The 14,483-nt window shown below is 41.4% G+C and overlaps 1 protein-coding gene across 1 annotated transcript in view; it reads left to right on the forward strand.

Moving 5' to 3' along the window:
- LOC145399833 (uncharacterized) overlaps positions 1-14,483 on the forward strand; it is a 170,258-nt gene that overhangs the window by 69,776 nt on the left and 85,999 nt on the right. The window contains exons 7-8 of the mRNA XM_080272400.1: positions 1,709-1,797; positions 8,277-8,383. Coding sequence (XP_080128526.1) covers positions 1,709-1,797; positions 8,277-8,383 — 196 coding nt within the window. The remainder of the gene's footprint in view (positions 1-1,708; positions 1,798-8,276; positions 8,384-14,483) is intronic.

The raw sequence follows: 14,483 nt of genomic DNA on the forward strand, positions 1-14,483 counted from the left end.
TTATAGTGCTTGATGCTAACCATGTCACTCACCAAATCACTGTACTGTACTGTTGTGGAAAATGTGGTCCAGGTTTTATGAGAGATGTTTTAGGAGAATTTTTTTTTTTTTTTTTTGAACAATGGTAGTCCACCCCCCTGGGCCAGGTTTCAGGCTGGGTGGGACCCTTAAGGGAGGAGTCCCTTTGTGTCCCATCCCAAAATTAAGACACTTTTTTTTTTTTTTTTTTTTTTTTTTTAAGCAGTCTTTTGCTCAATGGTAGAGGTTAATTTGTGCTAGGTCATAAACATGATCCAACCTGCAAGAGGCACCCTGAAGGGGGGGCAGTGTTCCCTGGTGGTCTGGGATAAGTACAGTAGTTATGCATGGCCAAAGTTTATAACCAAAGAATGTGAAATTTTGTATATTGTTTGATGTTCACCCCATCCACATTTTGGGAAAGGTGGAACCACAATGGGTTGCCCCTCTTGGGGAAGGGGACAGCTCCCAGGGATCCCAGCATGGCCATTATGCATAGCCTTATCTTTTACATGGGATCACAAGATTTTATGTATTGGTAGTTGTTTATCCCAGTCACATTCATGGCAGGGTGGGACGCCCAGTGACTACCCCTACAAGCAGGGAGGTGGGAGGAGGGAGTTTTTTTTTTTTTTTTTTAAACATGAAATTTTGCACATTAGGAAATCTTTACAGGGGCCATGTTTTAGGCAGGGTGAGACCCCCAAAGGATTTTTTTTTTTTTTTTTTTTTTTTTTTTTTTTTGATATACCCAACATGAAATTTTGCACATTAGGAGATCTTTACAGGGGCCATGTTTTAGGCAGGGTGATAACCCCAAAGGGTACTTCCTGGAGAGGGGGGAGGGGCATTATCCTGGCTGAAGCCTTTTATGTTCTTTTTAAGAGCCAAATTCTGCACACTAGTAGACATGCACCCCAGCCATATTTCAGGCAGGATGAGATCCTGGATGGTTGCCCCCCATAATGGGGGATTGACTGTGTTGGAACAGTGCTATAGTTTTTATATAGACACACAAAATATTGCATTGTAGTAGGCCTTCACCTGGACCAGAGTTTATTGAGGGTGGGACCTTCAGAGTTCACTGCTCTGCCTTCCCTGTAAATAATTTTCTTTCCCCTTACAATATAACAGGGATGGGTGCAGCTGTCAGTGTCCTTTGTGTTGTTTAATGGCCACATCTTTACTGCCACTAACTCTAGATACTGCTTCAGCTCTGAATTTGGAGTTTTCCTTCTCCTAGGTTAGCTATTATCCAAGACTGTCAGGTTCAGCCTATACCAGGGAACAGCTTGTAGTTGTGTGCAGAAATGTGTGTGTATAATAGTCTCAGCACAGACATTGACCATTTGAAGCTGGTAGCATCCTCCCCCCCTCCCTCTCCTGGGTGTTCTACACATGGCCAGCTACCTGGTTTGGGCCATGCATCACTCCCATGGCATTATCTCTCAGGAACAGTGGTAACTATCCACCTGGGTAATATTTTGAGAGGAGGGATAGGATGAATGTATTAATAAGTACATTGACCGCTTTGCTAAGCAGTGTTTATGTTTACAGTTTTCAAATACATGAAAATTTTTTAGCATTCATTTTTCTCAAAATTTGTACAGCATAGCATAGTACTTATGTTATTTATCAAGCATTGAATCATTGTACAGCATGTCCTTATATCAGCTTAATGCATTCTCAGGTGCTGACCAAGGTACTGCAGGATGACCCTCCCTCATTACCTAAGGATGGCACTTTTTCTCCAGAGTTTTGTGATTTCGTCAATGACTGGTAAGCTGCTTTATATCAAGATGACAATCATTTTTAATTGTACCAGTACTGATATTTAACAGTCTGAGACTAAATGTACTGAAATGGTATGGAGACTAGGATGGCAATAAGGGTATGAGTGAGTAAGTTTAAGGATTGGTGGAGGTGTGGTTGGCCAAGGTGATTGAATATGGTAATGAAATCAATATGGTAATGAAATTGTGACAAAGCAAGGTATGAATTTTACTCATAGTAAACAAAAGTTTGATAGTCAAAATGGATGAAGTTTGAAGGAGTAGACTATAGCACCAGTCAAGCAGGATGGTACTGCCAAGGTGGATGGAAAGCTAAATACAGGGAGAGCTAGAGCTCTTGTTTCATCAACCCTCCGGACTAGCTCCTGACCATCCCTCTTTGCTGAACTATGTTAGTGTATCAGTAACACAGAGAGTAGGCCAGCATGCGCTCTAATACAAGTTCCTCTAACTGTTAACACTAAATACATGCACATTACACACTATGCATCCTATTCCAAATTTTTCTGAAAATGGCATCTGGTCGCTAAGCCTCAGAGTCCGGGGGGGGGGGGGTCATCAAAGTCCCACCATCCACCCCTCTCGTGGTGATGACCAAGCTAGATGCCTTGAACCACTTTCCTACTCACTTCGTCATTTCTGCAACATTTGCAGCCTTTCCTCTAACTTAATGCTTTGAGTACCGCCAGTGATTACGAGTGGTTCCTGCTAGGTGTCACTTTTCCACCAAAATATGAAAGTGCTCTCTCTCTCTTTCTCTCTCTCTCTCTCTCTCTCTCTCTCTTTTTTTTTTTTTTTTAAGTTGATCTGATTGTGTAGTTTTCCTAATACAGTATCTGACACTGAAATTGCTTACAAATTATAACTAAGCTCAAAATTCAATGTAAAAAAAAAAAAAAAAAAAAAAAAAAAAAATGCAGTTTCAAAAAATAATTAAAAATACTTTTTGAACAGAGAAAGGGTTCAAACAGGTACCAAATTCATGCCAAAAGTACAGGCTTACATTTGATGCAGTGCTGCTCTCAGGTGTCTGCCCTTTCCTCTCCTCCATCCTTCATTCCTTCTGTCCTCTTCTGTCTTTCTTTCCTTCATCCGTTCCTCATCTTTCTGCCTATGGGTGACTTTAAACTTCCTCTCTGTCTTTCTTTCCTTCATTCTTTCCTCGTCCTTCTGCCTATGGGTGGCTGTACACTGAGTGACAAGCCAAATGGTTTCCTGTACCCCAGGAAACCATTTACTATGCTGGGTGATAATCATATAACCAAATTTTGGCACCTGGTGGTTTAGTGGGTAATAATGGTGCTCCAGTCGGATTGAGCCAGTGAAGGTTTATATCCAAGGGATGGTTGGGGTTTATTGCTCATGTAATGCCACTCGGGTGAGTGAGGCTGGGCACTCTCATCTTAAATATCAGGACCAGCTTGGCTAGGCCCGGGCTTCTGCGCTCCTCATGGGGTAACAACATAGGATTGGATGATGGATGGACAATGTAATAAAAAGTACAATTTCTTGGAAGTGAATATTAGCAATATTGTGGATTGTACATATATATGTTCTTGTTAAATTTAAAAAAAAAAAGTTTCTATTCATAAACACCAGCCTAACATTCCATACTTTTTGAACACAAAAAGTGTTCAAACTTATATCAGTTACATGCCAAAAGTACAGATTTACTTTCCTAAAGACATAGACACACATTTGACTAACAGAAAATAAAATTATACAGTGTAATGAAAAGTACAGTTCCTTGAAAGTACAGTAGTAATAATAATAATAATAATGATGATGATAATAATAATAATAATAATAATAATAAAATAATAATAATTCATCGATCATCCAGTCCAATGTTGCCCCATCAGGAGCGTAGGAACCTTGGGCTAGGCAGATTGGTTCTGACATGTAAGATGAGAGTGACCAGCCTCACTCATCCCTGAGTGGCATTATGTGAGCAGTAAACCGCAACCATCCCTTGGATATAAACCAGCACGGACTCAATCTGTTTGGAGCACCTTAATTATCCACCAATCCACCAGATGCCATTATTTGGTTATATGGTTACCACCCAGCATAGTAAATGCTTTCCTGGTGTACAGGAAGCAATTTGGCTTGTTACTCAGTGTAGAGTTACCCATAGACAGAAGGAAGAGGAACGAATGAAGGAAAGAAAGACAGAAGAGGGAGTGTAAAGTCACCTGTAGCCAGAAGAAAGAGAAAAGAGTGAAGGAAAGACAGAAGAGGAAGGATGAAAGAGAGGAAAGGGTAGACACCTAAAACAGCACTACATTGAGTGAGTGGATGGTGATTGCCCCCCACCAACCACAAAATAATAATAATAATAATAATAATGATGTATAATGCCAGTGATGTAAAGCTTACAGAACATATTATTCCTGCGAAGCATTCCTGTTGCCACAACCATAATGTACTGCTTAGCATTCCCAGTGCCACAATCATAATGTACTGTACTGTAGAGCAAGCCTAACGTATAGTCTTGTATTAAAATACCAGTACCCTTCTGGCTCTCGTGAAAAGATGTATTACTTTCAAAAACTCATTGGTAAATCATATCAGTGCAGTTATTAGTACACAGCTCGATCAGCTGATTGGTGTTTACATGTCTCGCCAGGTGAGCTGTAATACTCCACAAGTTTTCCTTGTTTTACCACTAAAGTAATCCCTCGATTATCCGATGTAATAGAGCCATCGGTGTAATCGAAAATCAATGAAATCCAGATACAGAGCAATATCCTACTTACAATACCCTGCCCATACCCAGCCTATATGTACAGTTCCCCACCTAATTGTGTGAATGTTCTATGGTCTTTCAGCCACTGTCCAGTACTGTACAGTACTTAGACTTCAAAACCCCCATGGGAATATCCAATATAATGCTAAAGACGAAAAAAATAATGCATAGACAACAAAAATTTACCCAAAGTTCCACAGTAGAATACAGTACTTACCACCCAGTGACTGGCAGACAGGCATCGTAACCCAGTAGCCCCCAGCTGGTTTTTAACAAATGTTAAACACCTTCTTCTCCTCCTCTTCCTCCTCCATCTGCTGGAGCTGGGGGATGAGTGGGGACATGCAGCAAGGTGATGGAGGCCTACCCGCCTCAGGAGACTCTTAACCCTGCCAGGTTTCTGGACTGTACAGATTATGTCTGTGCTAGAGTCAGCCACCCTCAAGCTGACGCACAACCTCGCGTTGCGATATTTTTCTTTGATCGCTCTGTGTAAATACGCTTTTCATGATTGAATGTTGGTTTGGGGTCATTTTAAAGCTAAATATTTGTACAATGTCATAGTATGTTCAAAAAGGGAAAACAAAAAAAAGTAAGTCAAAATGACGAGTTGAAGTAAGGCAAAAACTAAAAATTTATACCTCCATAGAAAAATACTGAGCAAAAAAAAAAAAAAAAAAACTGTGAAAGATATACAGTATAAATCTGATTTAAACTGTGTAAAGCAACAATAAATTACCTTTACAATGCTGTATAGATTATGGTTATTTATGCATTTTATTGCACAGTAAAGTGAAAGGAAAAAGATGCAAATTTTTTTATGATTCTCATTCGCATGTTCTCTTTGCAATCTTTTTCTTTGATCAGTCAGTGTAAATACATCTTTTATGATTGAATGCTGGTTATAGTGTTATTTTAAAGATGAATAGTTGTAGTTTATCATAGTATATTCAAAAAAGGAAAGCAACGGAAATAAAAAGTCAAAATGACGAGGTAAAATTAAGTGAAAACCAAAAATTTTATACCTTGCTGTAGAAAAATATTCAGCAATAAAAATCTCATAAAAATATATAAATCTGGTTTAAACCATGTGAAACTACAATAAAGTACCTTTACAGTGCTATATAGATTATGGTTATGTATGCATTTTATTGCACAGTAAAGCGAAAGGAAAAAGATCCACAATTATATTATGATTTTGGCTGCATATTCTTTTTTTTTTGTTATTATTATTATTATTATTATTATTATTATTATTGTTGTTGCTCTGTGTAGATATACTTTTCACTGTAGAATGCTTGATGTGGTGTTATTTTGAAGCTGAATAGTTGTAGTTTTCAGTAGAATGTTCAAAAAAGGAAAGCAAAGAAAATGAAAAGTCAAAATGACACATTCAGCATATTGAAATAATGGAGACAGAGCTTGGAAAAGTGCGAGGCAATCATGTGCCCTCTGATCACCACGAAAGCTGCAACGCAACTGCCTTTGTTCCCTGCCCTGAGACAAAGCCATGAGTCATACCACATGCGCACTGCCTGCCACGCACAAAGCAACCATCCCATGACATCGTGCCAGAGTTTCTTCGTTATGACGCATAAATGCAATTTATGGTGAATGTTTTACAAAAGTATCTTAAAATGATGATTAAAAACATCATCGGAATCTACGAGGTTGGATTTGAAATGACGCTCAAAATCGTCATTGGAATCTCAAAGCATTAAGACAGCCACAAGCTCGTGCCAAATGTCGACTCAGCAGTGCCGATGTGCTCGGTTGCAGGTCCAAGAATGAAGACTGGGGACAAGGTGGTGGTGGTGGGGAGAACAGGCTTGCACACATGGGGGTGGCAGACTTGTAGAAAGTGTCGATCTTGGTCTGACGATATGTATAACGATTCTGATGGAGGATGACAGCATCCCTGACTGCCTGCAGATTCGTCACCAGCATGAGCGGCACCAACGCCCTGTCGCAGTGAGGGTGCATGGCATAATTGAGCACCTACTCAATGCCAGCATGTAGCACATCAAGATGAGAGAGAGCTGTAATGGCGGGGTAGTCAAAGTCAGGGTCCTCGTCCTCATCCTCATTGCTGTCCTCTGTCTGTCCCGCAGAGACAGCAGTGGCAATCTCTTCATCAGACAACGTCTGATAACCTGGATCGCCGTCTTTGTCATCCAACCTTTCCCTCATATTGTCGATGTCAACATCCTTGCCTGTCGTACAGTGACGAAGGTGGAAATCGTCCACAGCAACTGTCTCATGCCAGATATTGTACTTTACCCAGAAGAAAAGGTTCTTCATGCTGGATAATGTCATGGATTTTATGCTTATTGTTGGATACTGTTTTAATTCAGCCATTGGCTGCACCGGACAGTGTCATATGCTGGATAATGCAGCGCCAGATAATTGGGGGTTTACTGAAATTATGGTTGGAAAGTTCCCAGTTGCCAGGAAACCGGCAGCTAAAATAAATGAGCAGTACTCACTGTTGTCTATCCTCAGTGAGTTGCCAGTTAGTCATTTAACCCCTAGCCTGAGTGTGGTGTGCCGCTTTCAATAATTTTTTTAATCTTTCCTTTTCTTCCAAAAATCACTCTGTCTCTTGCATTTGACTTTCTCAAAAACTATATTTTCGAGACAGGTTTTAGCCTTCCTTGGGTACTAATGCCATTTTTAATGGATCAGGAAGTGCATGAATTACTTTTGTAGTTGCAACTTCAACTTAGTTTCTTGGCTTAGCCTGGGTGATGGGTGTGAAAGATGATAGATAGCCTGATATCCCCTAAAAAACTGCATGATGCTGCCTCTAAGAAACCTTCGTGGTGCATTGTTAGAACTCCTGCTCATATGAGGTAGGTCATTGCTGTCAGAATCAGCTCAGGTGGGGTAAGTAGCACACCACAGGTTAAATGGTGCTGCTTGAGCTTTCTGTTCATTAAATGAGTTATTTAAGAGGAGCCTGTGGAGTCACATGGAGAGACAGGCTGACGAATGAGGATATAAAGGAGCGTTGTGGTGTTGATGTGGATGTGATAGGAAGCGTTATGAGGAACACACTGAGGTGGTTTGGCCATGTGGAGAGGATGGAGGGTGAAAGACTGACGAAGAGAGTGTATGTGAGTGAGGTGGAGGGGGAAAGAGGGAGGGGGAGGCCGAGGATGAGATGGAGGGATGGGGTGGAGAGGTATATGAGAGAGGGGGGTGTGAGCTGGGAGCAGGGGAGTGAAATGGCGGGGGACAGGGCGACTTGGAGGCGATTTTGTTTGTGGCCACCCCAAACGGGATTGAGGCGTCTGGCAATTTTGGATCCTGCCTATCCAAGTTTTTATTGGGAAGTAGAATGATCATGATAAAGCCGATTCTGAAAAGAAGTTGCTTTTAAGCTGATAAATATCATGTGGTAGCACCTTGAATAAGGTAAAATAAAAAACTGTAAAGGATTATTATAGTTTGTCTCCTCTGTGACAGTTTAACAGTGCTTTAAGGTAGTTAGTAATTATGTGTCTGCTTGACTGTTTCATATTTTGGTATTTACATCCCTCCCATTTCATTGATTTCATTAGGAATTGAGAAAGGATATTGATACTTGTTTTAGTTTTATTTACTTTGTTTTCCAGTAAGTAGATTATGGTGATTCACTCTAAGAATTCTCCTAGTGTACAACTTGATTTTTAAAGAACCAGAAGTGTATAATTAGCTTTTTTTTTTTCTCACAGCCTGATCAAGGAGTACCGCCATCGCCCTAAGTATAAGAAGCTGCTGGAATATCCCTTTATAAAGAAGTATGAGCAGCAGAAAGTTGATGTGGCTGCTTGGTTTGCAGGTTGGTAAATCCTGGAGTAATTATCTGTTGGCTGCAGCATGCCGGCCACATATAAAATTTGTGGTGCAGCAGTCAGTGGCAAATTTATCATATTTATCTCTACAGAATTTGTATAGAAGTGCTTTAAATATAGCAATAAATGCAGCGGTGAATCAACTTCTAACTTTATTAGAGTTGCAGCAAGTCTTTAGGTAAAATATTGGTGCAGTGATGTGTTAATACACATCCTATTTTTTTGCCTCATAACATCCCACAGAATGATGGTACACCACACTACGCCCACTTGCATGAGATAGCCACAACAGTCACTCACCCTTATAGCAGTACATTCTAAATCACTTTTAACTTGTACACTTACTAATACTTTCCACAGAATAATTTTCGTACATTATCATCATCCAGACCTCCTTTCCCACCCTAGGGCAGGATGAGGAGTAGCAATGTCCAGACAGCCCAAATTTGCCCAATCCAATGGGACACAATTCCATTCACTCACCATTCAAGCCCCTGGAATCCTGGCTTTATCTGATACACCAAAAACATTCATCACGTTCTATGTCTTTGGAAAAACGTATCCGATAGAGTAAATCCGGATGCTGTAACATTAAAAAGGGGTGCCAAATCCCTGATCAGACACTTCTCCTGACATTATTCATCCAACAAGCTTGATTTCTTGTCAGCCTCTAACCTCACTGACTTTCAAGCCTCTTTTCCTCACACACTCATCCGCCATATCCCTCCACCTTCTCCTTGGCCTGCCTTACCTCCTCCCTCCTTCAGATTCGCTCAGATATACCTTTTTCATCACTCTGTTGTTATCCATTTTGTCCACATGACCATACCATTTTAGTATACTCTCTTCGATTCTGGTGTCCACAGACTTCCTCACTCCACTTCTTTTATGAATCACATTTTTGTATCTTATCCACTCTCTGTATTCCACATACTTTCCTCAGCAGTCCCATTTCCACTGCTTTTACTCTTAACTTTTCATTTTCATGCCATACCATAGTCTCACGTCCAAATGTTAAAGTTAGCACTAACAATCCTTCATGTAAGCGTCGTGCAGCTGCAACACTCAAGCCTCTGTTTTTTATCAAGGCCTTCATAGCATCATGGTGACATGTGGAGGTGTAGGAGGACTGCTGGGCCTTGGGATAGGTCACTGCCCCCGAGAAATAGGCCCTGAAGCCTTTGCCCAGAGTCGGACACGTAAAAAAAAAAAAAAAAAAAAATCAGCTACTTTCCTTCCTTGTGTCACTCTACTTTCCATTTCTTTTCCACATTTTCCTCTCATTTCTATCATTGTACCCAGGTAGTTGAACTCTCTCACCAATTCCAGTCTCTCTCCATTCACTGTAACATCACACTGGAAGTCACCTTCTCTCTTAATAACCATCACTTTATTCTACATTTACTCTCAAGGCACCATGCTCACAGACATCAACAAAACTCTTCACTGATCTACCAAGTTCTTCTCCAGTATTTGCAAGTAATACAGCATCATCAGCATATGACAAATTTGAGATAGTCCATCCATCACCATTCATTACCATTGCCATCCCCCTCTCCATTACTCGTGTTTTTACTTCTCTCATCGCCCCATTCATATATATATTGAACAACATTGGGAACATCACCCAACTTTGTCGTACACCCACACCGATCGTGAACCATTCACTTAGATGCCCGTTTACCCTTACCCATGCTTCACTACCATCATAAAAGCTCTTGACGGCAGGTAGCAGCTTACCATCTACACTGTACATGCACAAAACCTTGCACAATCCTTCTCTGTCTACTTTGTCGGATGCCATTTCCAGATCCATGACTGCCACAGACACCTTATAGTCTTTCTCATAAGCCATCTCCACTATCTGTCTTACTGCAAATATTTGATCCACACATCCCCTGCCACTCCTAAAGCCACCATGTTCATCACTCGCTAGGACTTCTGATATCTCTCATACTTCTCTATTTCCCTATACCTTCCCTACCACACTCAGTAAACTTATGCCATGATAATTCTTGCACTCACTTCATTCACCATTATTTTTGTACAGAGGTACAATCACAGCCTTTGCTGGTACAGTTTCACTGATCCATGACTTCTTACATATCTCCAACAAACACTTCATTCTGCTCTCTCCACTACACTTAATCATCTCTGCATACACCTCATCAACCCCAGCTGCTTTCCCATTTTTCAGCCACTTCACAGTGCTCTTCACCTGTGCAATTGTCACATTTCCTGGCACTTCATTCCTTCACGGCAACCCCCCGAAACCAGTCATGTTTACAGTGGCTCTGCTGTCTGTATTCACATTCATCAGGCTTTCAAAATATTCTTTTCATCTGGCCCTTGCTTCATCCCCATGGTTAATAATCTACCTGCTACATCCTTCACACCTCCACATTTCTTTCTGCTGTCATTTCTTTATTTCTTCACCTGTTTCCAGAATAACTTCCCATTTTCAGAGTAATTTGCATTCATTTTTCTTCCAAAATCATTTACTTCCTTTTTCCTTTTCACTAGTCTCTTTATGTGCTTCTTGCTCTCAGTATACAGTAATCCCTCCACTATCCGATGTAATAGAGCCAAAGGCATGTCCGGAAAGTGTTCCTGTCCAGAAAGTAGGCCCCTTGCCTGCTGGACTGGTACTTAAGGACCCTAACCCAGCCTAACTTTGAAAGCCACCTAAATAACTTCCTACCGAACATACATAGCACCTATTTAAACCTATTTAAGATCCTATTCACACCAATAATGGACATAAAGCATGAAATAAATAAAAAGGAACCAGAGAATGAGGAATTAGAAGTGGTTATGAAAAATATTTAGCAGGGTACAGCATGCCTGTGGCTGCCTTCTCTAAGGCTTTGGCAGTGGTGAAAATGCTCTTAAAGCACATCCAGTGTTGTGCTGCACTTAATTCTTTGCACTGTGAGTTATAAGTTTTTAACACTGCACATTCTCTTCTTAATTGCACCACGCCAGTTTCAAAAGCAAATTTCAGTGCACTCCACAGTTAATCCTTTGCACTCTAAATTCTAATTTCTTAACACTGCACAACACTGTAAATTCCCATGTGGTCTAGTGGCAAGGTATTGCAGTTTATTCACTGTTTATTCACAAAAACGAGCATGTGCGGCATCCATGCAATGAGCATGTACTCGTGATGGCAGTTAGGCGATAACTGGTGAGGGGGGAGGAAGGAAAGGGTGAAGGGGCTGTGTGTAAACACAGCTGGCCTGTTCGGCGCCGCACGGCAATTTCAGATTACGGGGGGAAACAATTCGGATTGGGGGGGGGGGGTCCAAAGGTCCAGGCCCACAATGTCGGGTAAGTGGGGAGTCCGGAAAGTGGGCATCCGGATAGTACAGGGATTACTGTATTCAGTTCTTATTTCAATTGAACTCCTGTCCTGTAACCACTCTAGCCACTTCTTCCTCTTTTCCTCCACTGCTCTCTTAACCTCTTCATCCCACTATGCCGTACCTTTCTTCTTTGTTGTTACTCTTGCTACACCACACACTGCTTCAGCATTCATAACTAAGCAGTCCATATTTGCATTCCACAGGTGTCCAGATCCATTTCATTCCAATTCACTGATTCTAACTCCTCCTCTACTTTGTCCCTGTATTCATCTGCCATTTCTTTGATCCTCAGCTTCTCAACTTTCAGTCTTTCTCCATGACTGCTCCTCTCACTCCTAGTCCACCACACTCCTCTCAGCTTAATCTTGCATACCATGATCCCCAATCCCTCTATACCATGCATATTTATGTGCATATTTGTGTTTGAAATATGAGTTACAAATGCACAACCTCCTTTCCTGACACATATCCTTCAGTTGCTTCCCATTACCATTTTCTCCTGGTACTCCATTACAACCCATTATGTTATCCTCATTACCAGTGCCTACTCTTCCATTCATATCGCCCATTTCGATCAAAGAATAATTTTCTTACTTGCACATGGTACAGGAAATGTGGAAGGGGAAAGGATACTTGAGTTTGGGGAGGCACTGAACATGATTGTGTGCAACACACATTTTAGGAAAGGAGAGAGTAGGTTGATTACATACAGGGCGGGGAGGAAATAATAGTCAGATAGATTATTTTATGGTCAGGAGGGCTGATAGGAGGTTAGTGAGGGATGTTAATGTTATAGGGAGCGAGGAGTGTGTGCAGCAGCACAAATGATTGATATGTGACATGGTGCCTAAAGAACGAGTGATGAAAAAGAGGACTTACGTATCTAGGAGGAAAATACGGAAGCTGGAAGACCAAAACATAAGGGATGCTTTCTATAGCGAACAGGGAGCCGTTGACAGAGGCGTTAGTGAACAGTACTGAGCCTTCAAGAACAACCTCTTGAGAGTTATTGATGCAGTATGCAGTTGGACAAGAGGCCCACCAAGACATAAAGTAACTTGGTGGTGGGATGAGGGTGTAGAAATTAAAGTTAAGGAGAATAGAAGGCTTTTCCAGGAATGGAAGAAGAGTGGTAACAAAGAGGAATGCATGGCTGCTAAGCGTAAGGCTAGAACAGAGGTATACAGGGCAAAATCTGAGTCACAGAGACTTTTACTTGATAACCTAAATCATGTGGAAAGGAAGAATGTGATATTTAAAGTAGCAAATCAGGTGAAGAGGGATACTCGGGATATTATAGGTGAGCAGTGTGCGAAGAGTGGCGAAGAAAGGATAGTGGTGGAAAGTGGGGATATTAAAGATGCATGGGGAGAGAGCATTATAGCAAGTTGTTGAATGAGGAGTTTAACTGGGACATGGAATGTTTGGAGCCAGCAGATCCAGTGTTTGGCCCTTGGCTTTTGATTGACCCAGCTGCTGTGAGTGACGCAATAGGCAGGATGCATGTGGGGAAAGGCAGCAGGTGTGTCTGGGTTGACTATTAAAATGTTGAAGGCCTGGAGATATAGGAGTGAGGTTAGTCACTGACCTGATAAATATGATTATATATGAGTGTGTTGCCCCAAATGATTGGCTGAAGAGTGTAATTGTAAATGTGTACAAGGGGATAGGTGATGCCCTGGAAAGAGGAAATTATAGAGGTATAAAGCATGTAGATCAGATAATGAAGGTAATGGAGAGAGTTCTAGAATGTATGATTAGAGAAAGAGTGAATATTGATGAGATGCAGTTTGTTTTTATGCCAGAAAGGGATACCACTGATGCCATATTCATTGTTCGACAGCTTCAGGAAAAATATACTGGGTTATGGCCATGCATGTGGGTGCTTGCACCCTGGTAAGAGTGAATGGGAGATTTGTGATGAGTTTTTGTGAATGTTGGTTTGCATCAGGAGTCAGTTTTGAGTCCCGTGTTGTTTATTATGGTACTTGAAGCCCTCTCATGTGACTTCAGAAATGGACTCCCGTGGGAGATGTTGTATGCTGATGGTTTGTTGTTGACTGCAGAGAATGAAAGGGAGGCTGAGGAAAGATTTAGGTAATGCAGTGATGGTATGGGGTACAAGGGCTTAAGAGTAAATGCAGATAAAACAAAAGTGATGATATCTAGAGTTGGTGGCGATACTGTTAAAGAAGAGGGAGAGTGGCCATGTGCAACTTGCCACAATGGTGTGGGATGTAATTCCATCTTGTGTAGTGTTTGTGATAAGTGGGTGCATAAGAGATATAGTGGTATTAGAGGTAGACTGCGAGATAATGCTGAGTTTATGTGTGCAGTGTGTCGGGGAGAGCAGGTGGAGATTGTCAGGCTGATGAGTCTCTTGAGTTTGTGGAAGAGTTTTGTTTTGTGGGAGACATGTTATGTACTGGAGGTGGGGCTGGAGCTAGCTCTGTGACTAGGGTGAGGAGTGGTTGGAAGAAGTTCAGGGAGCTGTTGCCTCTTGACATTGAGAGGGCTCTCCCTACATGCTAAGGAATCATTGTATGAAGCATGTATTAGGAATAGATAGAAAGATAGATAGATGCATTAGGAATGGAATACTGTATGGTAGTGAGATCTGGACAGTAAAGAAAGAGTATATTCACAGGCTCAGACATACAGAAATGACAGTGAGTAGGTGGATGTGCAGTGTGTCCCTGCGTACAAGGCCTGGGGGGCTGCG

Source organism: Coenobita brevimanus, chromosome 50, assembly GCF_032717465.1.
Source record: "Coenobita brevimanus isolate Jiangsu-jjx chromosome 50, ASM3271746v2, whole genome shotgun sequence".
In the NCBI taxonomy this organism is placed as follows: Eukaryota; Metazoa; Arthropoda; class Malacostraca; order Decapoda; family Coenobitidae; genus Coenobita; species Coenobita brevimanus.